Source organism: Gigantopelta aegis, chromosome 4, assembly GCF_016097555.1.
Source record: "Gigantopelta aegis isolate Gae_Host chromosome 4, Gae_host_genome, whole genome shotgun sequence".
Taxonomy (NCBI): Eukaryota; Metazoa; Mollusca; class Gastropoda; order Neomphalida; family Peltospiridae; genus Gigantopelta; species Gigantopelta aegis.
Window position 1 is genome coordinate 114744255 of NC_054702.1, and position 15434 is coordinate 114759688.

General features: G+C 35.6%; 1 protein-coding gene across 1 annotated transcript in view; it reads right to left on the minus strand.

Moving 5' to 3' along the window:
• LOC121370197 (phosphatidylinositol phosphatase PTPRQ-like) overlaps positions 1-15434 on the minus strand; it is a 135695-nt gene that overhangs the window by 31196 nt on the left and 89065 nt on the right. Inside the window, exon 8 of the mRNA XM_041495312.1 lies at positions 12010-12288. Within this exon, the coding sequence (XP_041351246.1) occupies positions 12010-12288 (279 nt within the window). The remainder of the gene's footprint in view (positions 1-12009; positions 12289-15434) is intronic.

Here is a 15434-nt window from a genome sequence, read left to right on the forward strand (position 1 = left end):
TACAGGGGCGTAGCGTGAGCTGGACCTGGGGGGAGGGTGTGGGGGGTTCGAATATGAACCAAGTGGACCTTTTCTATTTTGTTTTTGCACCACGAGAAACTCCATATGTATAAACCTGTATGTTTTAGTTCTGAAAGCGGACCATTTGCTTCAGCGGGGGGTTTGGACGAACCCCCCGAACCCCCCAGCATACACACCTGAAATACCTTATTTTAACTATCTGCATACTTGTTTTATTTTTGTGAAAATATGGTACATAATTTCCATCGTTTTGATGGAAACAACAGACTTGACAAATATTAAGCTTTCATAATAACGGTGACTTTAATTAATGTTATTTATGCATTTCTTCAAGCTAAACACTGATATTTTATAAAACACGATTTAATATGTTTAAGGTATACGTGTGAGTGTGGCTGACATAGAAACAGTGGTTATTTGGATACAAATGTGTCAGAGAGCGGCGAAAAAAGGAGAAGAAAAGAAGAACGAAATGTATAAACCTGGACATATAATCGGCAGTTAGTAGGTGAAGAAATAAATGTTTATGACACCTCAGCTCATTATTAAATCACACAAGATATTAGGTATTAAAATGTCGTAGATAGAAACAAGAGGTCGATCAGCCTATAGAGCTCTGCTATTTAATTTTCAAATTTGTCAGTAGTAAATAATTCATTAAGTTGTAAAGGCCACCTTAGAATATTCACGCGTCACGTTTAAAAATCTTTGAACATTTTAAATGTTAATTTTGTTTTATTTAAGTTATAGTTACTTTTATCCTTTTACGAGAGATTCGTCTAGTTAGACCACGGTTATTGCGGTCGTTGATCTTTACACCCGTCACTCAACGGCCGCAATAACCGTGGTCTAACAGACGAATCACGAGTGATGGATGAGGTAACTAGCTTTTATCACCCATCTGGTGAACGTATAGCGGTGTCGTACAAATACGGTACGCACCACGAGGGTCGTACCGGATGTACGTCTTTTCATTGGTTGACAATGAAGCAAGGCTATTATCATTGGTTGGACAGTAAGTCTACCGGGACTTTTGTTTTCATTCATGAAAAATTACGTTGTCAACATTCCACAACTTTTACTATATATTTCATTCATTCATCGGATGTCGCGAGACATTTAAATTAAAAATAATAATAAAATATATAAAATAAATAAAATTGAATATTGTATATATGTATTATTTCTATAAACAAAGCTATATACACCTTGAAAAATAAAATGCACAAATAAAATATCGTAAACATGTATCGTCTGCTACCGATTTTGTTTATTTGGCAACTCGAAATGGCTACCACAATTAATGTGAACGATCGGGTTAAAATAGATGGAAAAGAATGTGGCAGAGTGATATCAATCGTTCAACCACTGGGTACGTACCACATGTCAATATAAAAACTGATCTTGGACAAATCCGGTAAGTGGGACAGTACAGAACGATAGTTATACCAGAGATACTTCTAGTTAATATTCGTATTGTCGTCCGTTCAAATATGTGTTGACCTAGATTAAAGTGGTACCAAATGTTCCGCCCCAAGTCACTTCTCCCCAGAACAGTTCGCCCCCAATTTTTTTAGTTCGCCCCACGTGTAATACCCGTCTTCCACAATACTTATTTGCCCCCATGATGCGTCACTGAATACTGGGAGTTCAACGTCTGGTCAATGCAATTAAATTGTTCTAAATCACAATACACAATTTGCGAGTCCACATTGAAGTAGATATTGTTGAAGAATGAATTAAGACGTAATCCAGTGTTCTAAAATAAAATAAGTCTGTGCTTTTATTTCCTTTCATGAAAAAAAAATAACAACCACAAACCCTTCCACCACAAAGAACAAACAAAGAAACAAAAAAACTAAAATCACGTACACATAAACTACACATGCCTACCAAATTTTAAAATGCATGTAATTTAAAACATATTTCATAACCATCACGCACACCATTTGTGCCATTTTTTTCTGTAATAAAAATATACATGTAGATATGTAAAACTGGGACGACCAGACAGGTAGCGAACTGGTTTGGGGACGAAATATGGATTTTAAAAAACCCCGGAAGTAGAACAAACTATTGTTAAGCGGCGACCTTTGGGACATACCGTAGTGCACAGTCTTGTGATATCATTCCGCCACAGTGTAAAATGTTTACATATTCGAAATGCAGGAATTTCTATTTTTTTATGACAAATATTCAATTGTTAATAAATAAAATACCACACTCGTTTTCGCTAGACATCATTTTTACGAAACTCGTGAACTTCCCAAGGTATCTGACCTCACTTTCGTTCGGTCAGATACCTTGGGAAGTTCACTCGTTTCGTAAAAATGGTATCTAGCGAAAACTCGTATAGTATTCTATATTTATTACCCTCCTGGTGAAGATATAGCGGTGTCGTACAAATTTCGTACGCACCACCAGGTGCGTATTACAAACTGTATTTTGATTTGTCAACAGGGAACAGAGTCAATTTCAATTGGTTGGACAGCGACCTTATTAGCATAACGGGACTATTTTTTTCATTCATAATTAATGTCAAGGTCAGTAACATCCACAACTTTTACTACAAATGTCATTCATTAAAAGTTGATGTAAACTGGACCGCGCGAGAAATATTTTTAAATAAAAAATAAAAATAAAAGAATGAATAGAACAATAATTAAACATATTCATTTTATTTATTATGTGGATTTTTGGTCTACAAATTATTATTGTCAGTTGTGATTTGTGAATTCATCATTATTAAGGTCTACGACAGTCACTTTTTGGACCCTTGTTTTGGCTTCGTACACAATAAATGAAACATATCCAACGTTAATTTTTTCATATGATATATTTGACAAAAGGTAGTTTTTTATTTTTTAAAACTTAAACCTAATATTTTTGGTAGAATTATGAAAAAGTAAAATATGCCGACCTGCAAACAGCGTTGTTTGCTTGTTGTAGAAATTTAACAGGGGTCAAGGTTAGTAGACCAGTTTTTATTTTAATGTGGCGATGCATTGTAATAATATAGCTAATTTTGAATTTGAATGACGTCAGAATTCCAATGTCGTCACTTTGCACTTCCTTACAATAAACACAGACTGGGTACATGACGTTTCCGTTTTAAGAATGCTGGAAAAAATCCAATGCAAAATTCCTATTGATTTTTTTTTTTTTTCGAACATTACTGAAGCACCTGAATGTGTTTGAAGAAAATTCTGTGATTGAAAAATTGTACCTTTTACGAAATATTGATTTCAAGTGAAATTACGGAAAGATATGCTATATTTATTGTGTACAAAGAAAGCCAAAACAAGGGCGCGAAAAGTGACTGTCGTCGACCTTAAAGTTATAACTAGTTTCCCGTGAACTCAGCTTCTTTTGCAAGCTACACGTTTTTAACTGCAAAAACACTTGTTATTCTCTTATTGGTTGGATTTTTGGTCAACAAATTGTTATTGTCAGTTGCGATTTGTGAATTGATTGATTGATTGATTTATTTTTCATAATTTGCGTGATTTAAAGGAGGGTAATAAATAAAATACCACACTCGTTTTCGCTAGATATAATTTTTACGAAACGAGTGAACTTCCCAAACGTATCTGACCTCACTTTCGTTCGGTCAGATACGTTTGGGAAGTTCACTCGTTTCGTAAAAATGATATCTAGCGAAAACTCGTATAGTATTCTATATATCTTACATGGGATATCACGCGCTTGAGTTTAACATGACGTCGGTGGTAATATATGACGTCATATTATGTGAGGCGGTGACATGACGTCATTAGACACTTTTAAATATTATTTAAAACATGAAACAAACAGGGTAAATACGATAGTGCAGTTTATTATATACATAGCAATGAAATATATAGATCTACGGAAACCATAAAAGTCATATCTGGTGAAAAGTCATATTTTCACTGTATTTTAGCTACAGTGAAACTATATAAGTCGTATTTACTTTTTTGTAAAAGTGCATGATTAAATTATCTCCCTTTGTCTCGGTTCTTCGTATTTAAATTTGATGATTACCAATGCATCTGATCGTATTTGAAAAATAAAAAACGTAATTTAAACAACTGTACCTATAAAAACGGGATACGAAGTGGAATTACGATAAAAGATATAAAACAAATTGAATACGAAGCTAAATAATGATGACACAATGTAGTGTCATCGAGTGTAAGTGTAAGAATTTAACGGCATTCGACTCGTTTTGTTTTTGTGGGAGTTTTTAGAGGATCGCTTTATCAGGTATTTTTTCACCGCAGTATTGTTAAATAAATGTTAATAAAGATAAATTTTAATCAAATTTCTTTTTAAAAGTCTATGGTAAAGTAAATTTTCTGGCAAAGTTCCATAGGAAGAAATATATCATGACGTTACGTGTTTTCGATAGGATAAGTGAAAGATATTACCAAAGAGCGAAAGATATTGTCAAAAATTAGGAAATATGTATATAATAAATAGACCATATCATGGTGTTTTTCCGAATACGATTTTTATGTCAACTCGTGATGTGTGAAAACCAGGCCTCGTCCCAGGTCGAAATTTTCACCACCTCGGGTGTACTTTTTCTATCCCACATGACCACATATGATGGAGTCTTATATTCTTACATGTCTCAATTTTCTTGAGCCGAGTGTCCGAAAGCCAGTTTACAAAAAGATGAGTGCAAGAAATATTTTGTAGTCATCATAATATTTGTATAATTATTAACAAATTCACTACATTTTATTCTTGTACCTTGACGTCACTCTCTCTCTCTCTCTCTCTCTCTCTCTCTCTCTCTCTCTCTCTCTCTCTCTCTCTCTCTCTCTCTCTCTCTCTCTCTCTCTCTCTCTCTCTCTCTCTCTCAGCTGATGTATATTATGTCACAAGAAGGATGCTTGCATTGCTACATATTACGTCACGTACAACATTTTCTTACACAATGACGTAATCAACAGGTAGCAACCATCATCTACCTCCTAAACGACGGGACCCATTAACCTATACTGTGCTAGATGGATTTTCTAGCACGGCTCTCTTGCACCTTTCTACTGGTTGGTTGAACTAGAAAAGCTCTGCTACGAAACAAACCCATCCAAAATCGAAGAAGAAATGCATTATAAGGTACTAAATTGAAATGTAAATGTAGTCTTCTAACTAGATTATAGAGTAAAAACGGATCCCAAAGATGGTGTTCGTTGAGACCAGTCACACTTTAAAATATTAAGAGATGCATATACAATATTTGTTACAGAAAGGGGAGGGGTTAATCATATTTGATAGGCTCTTCCTTTTCAAAATATGGGTTTACCTTCCAAATAGCTTGTAATATATCATTGGTAATGTTTTCAGGGTCCCTAAATATAGTCTGGGGGTCTAAAGTACATCATGACATTTCCATATGCCCCGTAATGCAAGATGGCTGCACAATACCACCATACTGTCTTCGTTAATAAACTAATACAATCATGAATTGATTTAAATATAAACAGAATAAGTCATTTCTTTACACCAGTAAAACAAACTTTAGAAATTTTCACCCCCAGTAACTCGTTTAACGTGACATCAGATTTGCAGTTAATGTTAACGTCGTACATTTTAAGATTAGCAGAGTAACAGCCCACATATTGTTTGGGCAGTGTGTTTTGATTCTGAAAACAACAACTTGATATTTTACTTCTTTAATTAGTTAATTGATTAATTACTTTTTGAGAATGGGGCAAATCGCTGGATAAAGCGCTTAACGTTATTTGACGAACAGTCAAATTTACATTCGTCTGTTCGTCAGACAAGTGACGCGAATATACATTTTCTAATGCAAAAGGCTACTTGGTAAATATAAATTTTATCCAGGCATTTACCCAACATAGGCGCCTTACCAAATAAAAGTAGCACTGAAAATTCACAATATAATATATAGTTAATTGTGTATGTTGTAATCAATAAATTAACAGTGGTGTGGCCTGAATACACTATTCCAAGTATGATTTAATGGTGTTAACTTTCCCAATTTTACACAAACACTACAATTTTAAAACAGTTTATTGGTCTATTTTATTACTAAGTATATAAATGAATATGCTATAAGTATATAATCTGACGATGAAAAGAAAGTATACCTATCACTTTTTTTTAAATAATACAAACGACACAAAACACAAGTTGATGCAAGTGTTGTACTTTGAAACTATTATAATTTGATGAGATGCGAACACTGGTATACACAATATTAACCATCAAATGTAAACACCACAGTCCACAAACATCACTAGAGGTAAAATGAACAAATTCACATAACATCACTAATGACGAAATGTGAATACACATGACTATAACTGTAATGAAATGAAGGTCAATGTTTCAATAGCGAGTATGCCCACCACGTGCAAGCATGCAAGCGCGAACACGACGTCGGACAGAGTTCGTTAAGCGTCTAATGACGGCATCAGGTATCGTCTTCCATTCCTCCCCCAGTGCCTCTATCATCTGGTCTCTATTCATTGGAGGATTGGGTCGGTGTCGAATTCTCTGATCAAGATGATTTCACAGATGTCCTATGGGTGACATGTCAGGTGAACGGGCTGACCATGGCAAGACATTAACGTTGTTTCTCGTTAAGAACTGATATACAACACGAGCTGTGTGTGGTCTTGCATTGTCTTGTTGAAACAAGATCCTGGGGAGCTGCTGCATGAACGGTAATAGGATGGGATGTAAGACCCGGTCAATGTAACGCCGTGCTGTAAAATGTCCTTCAATGACAACAAGGTTTGTTAGCTGTTGACCACAGATACCACCCCAAATCATTACACTACCACTATCAAACAGAACGGTCTCCTGAACACAACAAGGAGCCGTTCTCTCTCCCGTACATCGGTAGATCCGTATTCTGCCGTCGGCTATGAAGAGCGTGAACCTGCTTTCAGCTGAAAAGAGCACACGTTGCCACTTCCGATATTGTCAACGTTCAACTTGGCGTGCCCAATGCAAACGACGAAGTCGATGTTGCCTCGTCAACGTCATCCTTCTGAATGGTCGATATGCCCTAATACTATGCTGTTGTCGTCGGTGACGTACTGTGTGACGACTTATAACATGTCCTAGCGCAGTTGCTGCAGATGACGTCACAGTGAGGAATCTGTTACGTGTATGTAAGATGCGGAGATGGTGGTCCTCATTGGCTGTTGTGACCCTGTAACGCTGCATCACAGTTTTGTACAATTCATAATTCTTGTTACGTGTGCATAACTTTCTTCCAACTGGAGCATACCAATGCAGTGTTCGTGTTTAGAGGGACAGACCCTAGTTTTTAAACACTAAGGCATATTTGTCGCCTAAACCCTAGCTTCATCCCGTAAATATGAACACTAAGTTTGGTTAATTTACAAGCCTGTAACACATTTTTATATAACAGTGTAAAACAAGAGTCTGTGACGTTGAAACACCCTTAAAACTAGACTAAAACTGAGACTCGGTATTGTTATATGTCTAAACAATAAAATATAACTACTGTTTGATCTCAGTTATCATAAACGGCTCTAATCGTAAGAAATACGCCTTAGTGTTTAAACAATAGGGTCTGTCCCTTTAAGAAAGATTTGGGCAAGTCTTGACAGCACGTTCGACTTAAACTTTTTCAAATTGTAAAGTAAATACATTTATCAATATCCAAACAACATATACCATGAGACAACATTTATTTTGGACATATAACAATATTTTGGTTTCAATCAATAAAATACCATTCACTTCAAACATAGTTAGCCATGTAGATTACAATCCTTCCGTCTACTCGGACTGTCAATATAACATTATTTCCATATGCACTGTATCTTAAAGCCGCACACCCTAGTTCCATCCTGCGAAAATAAATTATAATTTGGTTAATCTACAAACCTGTAACACACTTAGATCACGTTTTTATCAAATGGAGTGAAAAAGCAGGTTTTATATCGATAAATACCATGGGAATCCCCATGTCCCAATTGCTTGAAATAATTTTGAAAGTTTGTATTCTGATGCAACCGGTAGATGTCGCTCGAAGCACAACAATGCCTACGTCACGACAAATTTCACAGACTTGGGGTGCGTTCTTTTCACCTCTCCTGGACATGTTCCAACTGTTCTTTTCTGGTTGTATCCCCTCTCCAGATATCGTAGGACTTAGCAAAATTATTGGTTTTAAGGTTTGTAACGTTTTGTATTGAGATACTTACTTGTCTGAACTTTATTGTTACTGAAAATGTTCACGAACTGTGAAGAAAAATCTCACAAATGAACAACAATAAATCGGATGTTGATTGCGCGAACCGTGCACGAGAAAACAAACCGAACCAAAATGATAACGGTCACGTGGTATACCAACGTCTGTGACATTGAAATGGAAATATCCCGTCTAAAAATAGATTAGACCGTGTCTGCTCAACGTTTTTTTCTCAAACGTGCGTCCGTTGTTCAGAAATACGAAAAATGCATTTTGTGGTATTACAAACACCAGGATTACCAGGATTACCAAAAAACACTTCAGGTGAATGGAAATGTATATTCTAAATAATAAGCGGTAAGTAAAGTGCAATTTTATTTGTGAAAAAATGGGTTTAATGGCGAAAAACAACGCCGTAATGGTTAACAACTAGCCGTAACTAGGGTGTGTCCCTTTAACATCTAGTCATTCCACTGTAACTGTCAATGGAATTCATTACGTTCCAGGCTTGTAGGTTTTTGTGTTGTTTTAAATGCTAGTCTGCCAGGTTAGTAAATATAACAAGAGTACCGGTGAGGTACATGATACGCCCGTTTGATTGAAAACCATAGATATTAATATGTTACGGATATGATTCAATTCTAATTATGTTAAAGTTTTGCAATGGGATGGATGAACAGTTTGTTTTGGACCAACTACTGATGATACTGTATCCATTGGAGAAGGTTCTGTCTGATTAATGAAGTTATTGTTCTTTATTAGAAAGGAAAATCTTGTTTAGCGTTTCCTGCAAAGGCTAAACACGATTTTCATATGATATTCAGAATATAGACAAAATATTTTATTTATTTGTATTACAGTGACACACCACCATCCCAAGTTGTTCCTACATGTGAGGTTTGATGGTCCTGTATGCATCTGTATGCAATATATGATCTGGACAAGGATTTACTGTTATGTGCAGTAGACCGTGAAAAGTAGGTCACAGTGACATAGTAACAGTACGCGACATACCGCCATCTCAAGTTATTCCTACATGCTAAGTTTGATGGTCCTGTATGCAAGATATGGTCCGGTCAAAAAAAGTTTTAACAGACTGACGTACAGACGGACGGGCGTATGGACGGACATACGTACGAACGGACAACGCCATACCATAATACGACCCATCATAAACGGGCGTATAAAAATGGATTAGCCTACAGATATTATCACTAGCCAGAGATTCTTTCCCTTCAATTTTGTGAACATATTGTTCCATAAATAAAATAAACTATTTGTCAAGATGATTTTATTTTGCAACTAAAACAAAAAAGTAGTGGAAAAAAATGTAGTTCAAAACAAACTCATTCGGAACACCTCGGCCGAAGAGTAAGTAAGAATCTGAACAAAACAGAACTTTATTACTCTCAGTGCCATCGTTCGGTGGCATATGTGGAATATAAATATATATATTATATAACAGCATCAAGATGACATGGTTTGAAAAACCAATTCACAAACTGTAAATAATGAAAGTCTGACTTAAGAGAACAGAAATGTTTGTTAATAATAGTTATAAATCTACACAAGTTTTTAAGGGTGCCTATAAATTTACAATTAAACAGCTGCTTAAATTTGTTTACATTTGGTCTTGTAAAATAATATTTGTGAATATATTTACATCTACCTTCTGTAAAATTTGTACATATACATAAGTAGTGAAATTCATAACCAACATCATCAGCAGTACAATAGATACATTTTCTGTTGTCATATAAAATATTTTCCCATCTTCCTGGATATTATATCAAATGCCCGAACTGTTTCAAATGGGTCAATATCGGAAGTCCTCGGGTAATGTCATATAATACGATAAGAACGGGCGATATCATGGTCATTGTGTTCGCTTGTAATTCGGATTAACTTTAACAAACAAATTATTTTAATTCTCATTTTGATAAAAAGAAAAACATTTCCGATCCCAGTGTTCAAACAAATAATATAATAAACATTGCCGTCTTTTGCAGAAGACATACGCGCATAAGAAAACATCACGTGGATGCAGTAAAATAGGCATTATGTTCACAGACAAATAGGGTTTTCCGAACTATTCCTCGGTTTCGCCATGTTAAATGGCGACGAGTTTGCATTGCAGGTTCCATTAGACCAAATCAATTCCTATTCCCGACAATGTTAACGTTTACTAATAAAACTGATATAAGCAGCGTTTCAACACACCCGGGAAGTACAGCAATAGAAAGTGTGGCACCTCACATCTAATCTAGCTGCAAGAAAATGGGGGGTCACGTATCATTTAAGAGATTTAATTTATGTTTTTAATAGCAACCGTCATTTTTGCTGAAAATTGCAGTTCCATTTTTGGGGGTACCCCGCATTAGTTTCAACCTCTGGTATATACTGCATAACAACTGTATAACAAATAAAAGTGTATTTATTTATTGTCAATGGATAATAGTATTTGCACAAATAGTCAATGTCACATATTACTACCAATCACACCCACAGCTGCTTTTACTCCGTAAATATTTGACGGTGCACGTCGAACTTTGACACGGTACTCTCTTCTTTGGTACTATGCAACCTATATCAAAAAAATATATTTTTCAAAAAGTGTCCAATTGGGTGTTTTCATGACTATCAGGATCTTCTGTGTTCTGATATGATGTGACAACATAATTGAAAGTGTTGTTCCTACAGTGCAACCTGATTTAATGTACACCTCAGGAAGCATCAGTGTTATGCAAAGTCGAACTTTGACATGGTACTCTCTTCTTTGGTACTATGCAGCCTGCAAACGAAACCGCGCGACGTTCAAAACGTGTACCGAATTCGCATATCAACATCACAAAACGCAAACATACGAGTCGTTCGGCAGGTTATTGCCAGATGTGGAGTTTGATATTAACTTGTCTTGGAATTTTGTTTTTCCATTTAGCGAAATGGGCAATTTTGAAAACCGAAAGTACTGGTGTTTTCTTTGTATCTCCACGGTTACGTTTTTCGGTTCCATCTTCTATAACCCAAACCGAACTGTTTGGAGGGTTAACCACACATCTCTGATGAATATAAATATAAACATTCAGTCATTCTACTGTGACTGTCAATAAATATTTTTTGTCGTCAGGCGGGCAACCTGGGACAGGGGTTTGACCTGCCCATCGTTATTTTCAGTCGCCAGTGGCGATCGGGCGACCGCTATGATCGAACTCTGCCAGTGGCTTTCTCTCTTTCTCCAGCAGTTAGCCTTGCCGTGTACTCGGGTGTTTTACTATTCACTGATGCATACTCTTTGCTTTTCGTACCTTTTGGAGCCGATGTATGGACTGGCTGTGCTCTGTGCGACACCTAGACGTAGCTTCATTTGAGCGGGTAGTATGTAGTAGTGTTGATATAAAGTGCTCCTATTGGCAGCAACTTGTGGGAATTTCCCTATTAGCTCAGTTGGTAGAGCGCTGGATTCTGATACTGAGAATCCGTGGTTCGAATTATTAGTGTGTGACATTTAAAAACAAACCTCATGTTACTGCCATGATGTGTATACTAATGTACCTGTACATGGTCAAAATGAGGTATAGCATTAGACATTAGTTCAGTCACTGACGCATCGTATACTTTTGTGTAGAGACACTTCATTATAATATTTAAATATCATCCACGTATTTACATACACCTTTGTTGTTCATATGGTTAAAATATGTATACAGTTACATAAATTAGACGCAGGAGGTTATATTGCGATCACTTATATATGAAGTTTTACAACTCAAATATTTGTTAGTTTGTATCAAATGTCGTCTTACTTGTTCGTTGTGAGCGAGGTGTGGATCCGGCTGACTGATTCCTTCCCTCCTGGACGATGACAGATTGCACTGTGACATTGTACAGTTGTCCTGGAGTGAGGTGTGTGATATCTGCTGTGTTGTTGTCATAGACAGAAACCGACCCATTACCAGTAGGTGTCCACTCCACATCATATCTAGTCACGTTATCTGCATACTCATCAGGAGGTGACCAGCTGATTTCGAGGGAAGTGGTGCTGGTTGTGGATATATTAACAATGTTTGGTGTTAACAACAAAACTGGAAAACAAAACCCAATAAACAATACGTATTAATGCTTATACATTTGCGATTTGTAAGGCATTCGTTGTTGTTTATTTAAATGTTAAATTTGTTTTATTATATAGGCCACCATATAAATAACATAAACAAGAAATCAATGACAAAAATATCGAACATTCATATTCGTTCATTGTGGAACAGTGATCTTCGCAAGTACAGCAATAATCACCCCGTGTAGCCGATATGAACGCCCACAATAGCATGGTTGAACTTTAGCTGAAACAGACGTAGAATCGTTTTAGAATGAATGAATGTCTAACGACACCCCCAGCACAAACATACACATCGGCTATTGGGTGTCACAAATGTTAAGTATATGAAAATAGTATTTATATCATTATGTAAAACCACAGTGTGGGGGATAGTACAGTACAATACAGTAGAGTCGTTTTAGGGACAGGTGCATATGAAAAGGGGGCCGCCTATGTAGTATGCCAAAATTCATGTCAGGAATTTTATCATGATGGAATCGCCGTTGGCACATGTTTTTGTTCTTTTTCATTTTGTGTTTTATTATTTTTTTGTTTTCAAATCTGTCTTAAACGGCTACATAGTCTAAAGTGACCACTTAAGACGAGTGGCCGCTGAATGCAGGGTGCTATTTTTAGTCTTTAGAATGTTGTTTTTCTTTCTTTTTTAATCGTCTGTACTGCTGATTAATTGAACAGTATTATTACTTTAGCTGTTTGGAATTCATTCTCCCAGTAGTAACTGTTTTTACTTTCCATTTAATTACCTTTTCATGTGATGAATTGTCATAGTAGACACATCTACAAATGTCAAGTTAGCGTGTCAGAGGCAATTTAATGGATTCCACAGTCAGAGTTTAGGTGGCCTCTTGGCACGATAGACCGGTAATCTCTTATTACGAGTACATTTACATTAAAATTAGTTTCATAAGGAAACATTGCCCGCTATACACAGATGACCGCTGATTACAAGTGGCCGCTAAGACAGGTTTCACGGTACTTTGATATGGATAACAAAATAGTTCAACTGAACTCGTTTAACTGGTTTAGCTTTTTAAGTGAGGATATAATTATCTAAATGGATCCTTGAGATCAAATGCTTCCACATATCCTAAAGGTTTTCTCGGTGACTTTGAATGGTTTATGTTTATATAAATCTCAGTGCCTAATGTTTGGTTTAATACCAAATTAAAATCTCAAAGTAATATATATATAGTTTTTGTTTTTGAATTCTACCATATATTGTTCTATATTTTGAAAAATTAAGATCGTCTATATTAGGTCAATATATATATAAATTACATGTACATGAGTTATCCACCTTTGTGTTATGTATTTAAATCTCGAAATTAATAGTATACATAACTATGTGTTTCCTGTATAACAACCGAATAGGAATAAAATCTTGTATCTCCACTGAATCTCAATATTAGGTTCTAGTTCAGTTTTTAAACTCGTGTCTTGTATGTAGTAAATGCAAAATTTTATATTATTTTGATTATTTTAATATATTTTGTATATTTTCTAGATTTCCTATACCTTGACAATTAAGTGTTGTAATTTTTAAACTGACACTGTAAAGTAAAGAATATTATGTAGAAAATGTCTGATGAAACAAATATTAATATAATCGACAAAGAGAAAAAACCCAGACGAATGATGAAACGGTTATTAGAGGGAAACACATGCAGGGTTGGTAGCAGTTGCAAGATAAATAACATGACTACTATAGTTAATACTACACCCCTTTGTTTCAAAGTGGCCACTACATTTTGAAATTATTATTTCATATTAGCGTGACAGAATCACGCTGCCGAATTAGACATGGATTTCGGGGATGTCCTTTGATGAAAACAAAATCTACTTATAGTTTCCTTCTTTGTGCAGCAATGCAATACATAATCAAATGTTTTAATAGTTATGAGATAACAATTCGACGCGATTTCCTCACAATTATTTTGTATTGTTTACATATATATCAAGTGGTTGGGATTGAATCACATGATTTACATATAAATATAATAAACAGTTAAATGTTAAAGTTTGCTTTGTTTATCGACACCACTAGAGCACATTGATTTGTTAATCATTGGTTACTGGATGTCAAACATAAATTGGAAATTTTGACATATAGTGTTTTATATGCACCATCCCAGACAGGAGAGCATATACCACGTTCTTTGAGATACCAGTCGTGGTGCACTGGCTGGAAAGAGAAATAGCCCAATAGGCCCACCGACGGAGATCGATCCATTAGAAAAAGTTTGCTCACTGAGCGCTGACCTAATTAAATTCAATGGTTAAGATAAACGTTTTAACACTGGCTTTTTCACTGTCAACACCATTTTTATTTTAATAAAACGGCGATCGCGAGCCATTTCGCTCAGAATATGGAACTTTAACAATTTTTCTACCTAAAAATAGTTTTGTTATATTTTTCTGATTGATTTTTCCACCGTAATTTTTCGTGTTTTTAAATCGTTTAAATTTCATTCCTAATGGAAAAGCTTGAGGATTCCCTGCTAAAATCGGGGACCAGAAGGGATTCCCCGTGTCAAGCATTTTGACAGGAGCCCAGTTCGCTAGCCAATTAATGCCTGAGATACTTGCCGAGCTATCAGTGTAGATATTTTTTTGATTGGTGCAGATTATAATCCGTCATTTTTTAATTGAAAAAAGTTAAGTTTACGAACTTTCTTACTCTCAGCGCATGCGCACTCCATATGTCTGCTGTTGCGAACTTAGTGAAAACGTCAAAGTTTGTAAACAAATGTATCAATTTCTCGATTTTATGGGCGCTTATGACTTTGGGATTGATTGTAGATTATGCTAAATGTGTAATATTTGTAATTTTTGTCTTATAAACGACACGAAAGTGTTTTTTGTGTGTCTTTTGTCAGGTAAACATCTGACTTGCGTGGGCTGTACCATTGCTGCTGATGCAAGGTGTGGATGAGTTGTGTGTTCTGTGCATTTCGTGTGCCTATACCACAAACAGCTAGCAGTCTTGAGTAGGTTTTTTTCCTTTATTATTTTACTTTGGATCAACGTTTTGGAAATAACAAAAACAATATTTTTTTCTGTGAATTTAAATAAAATTATTTCAAAAATTAAAAAAATAGCGAAAGATAAATA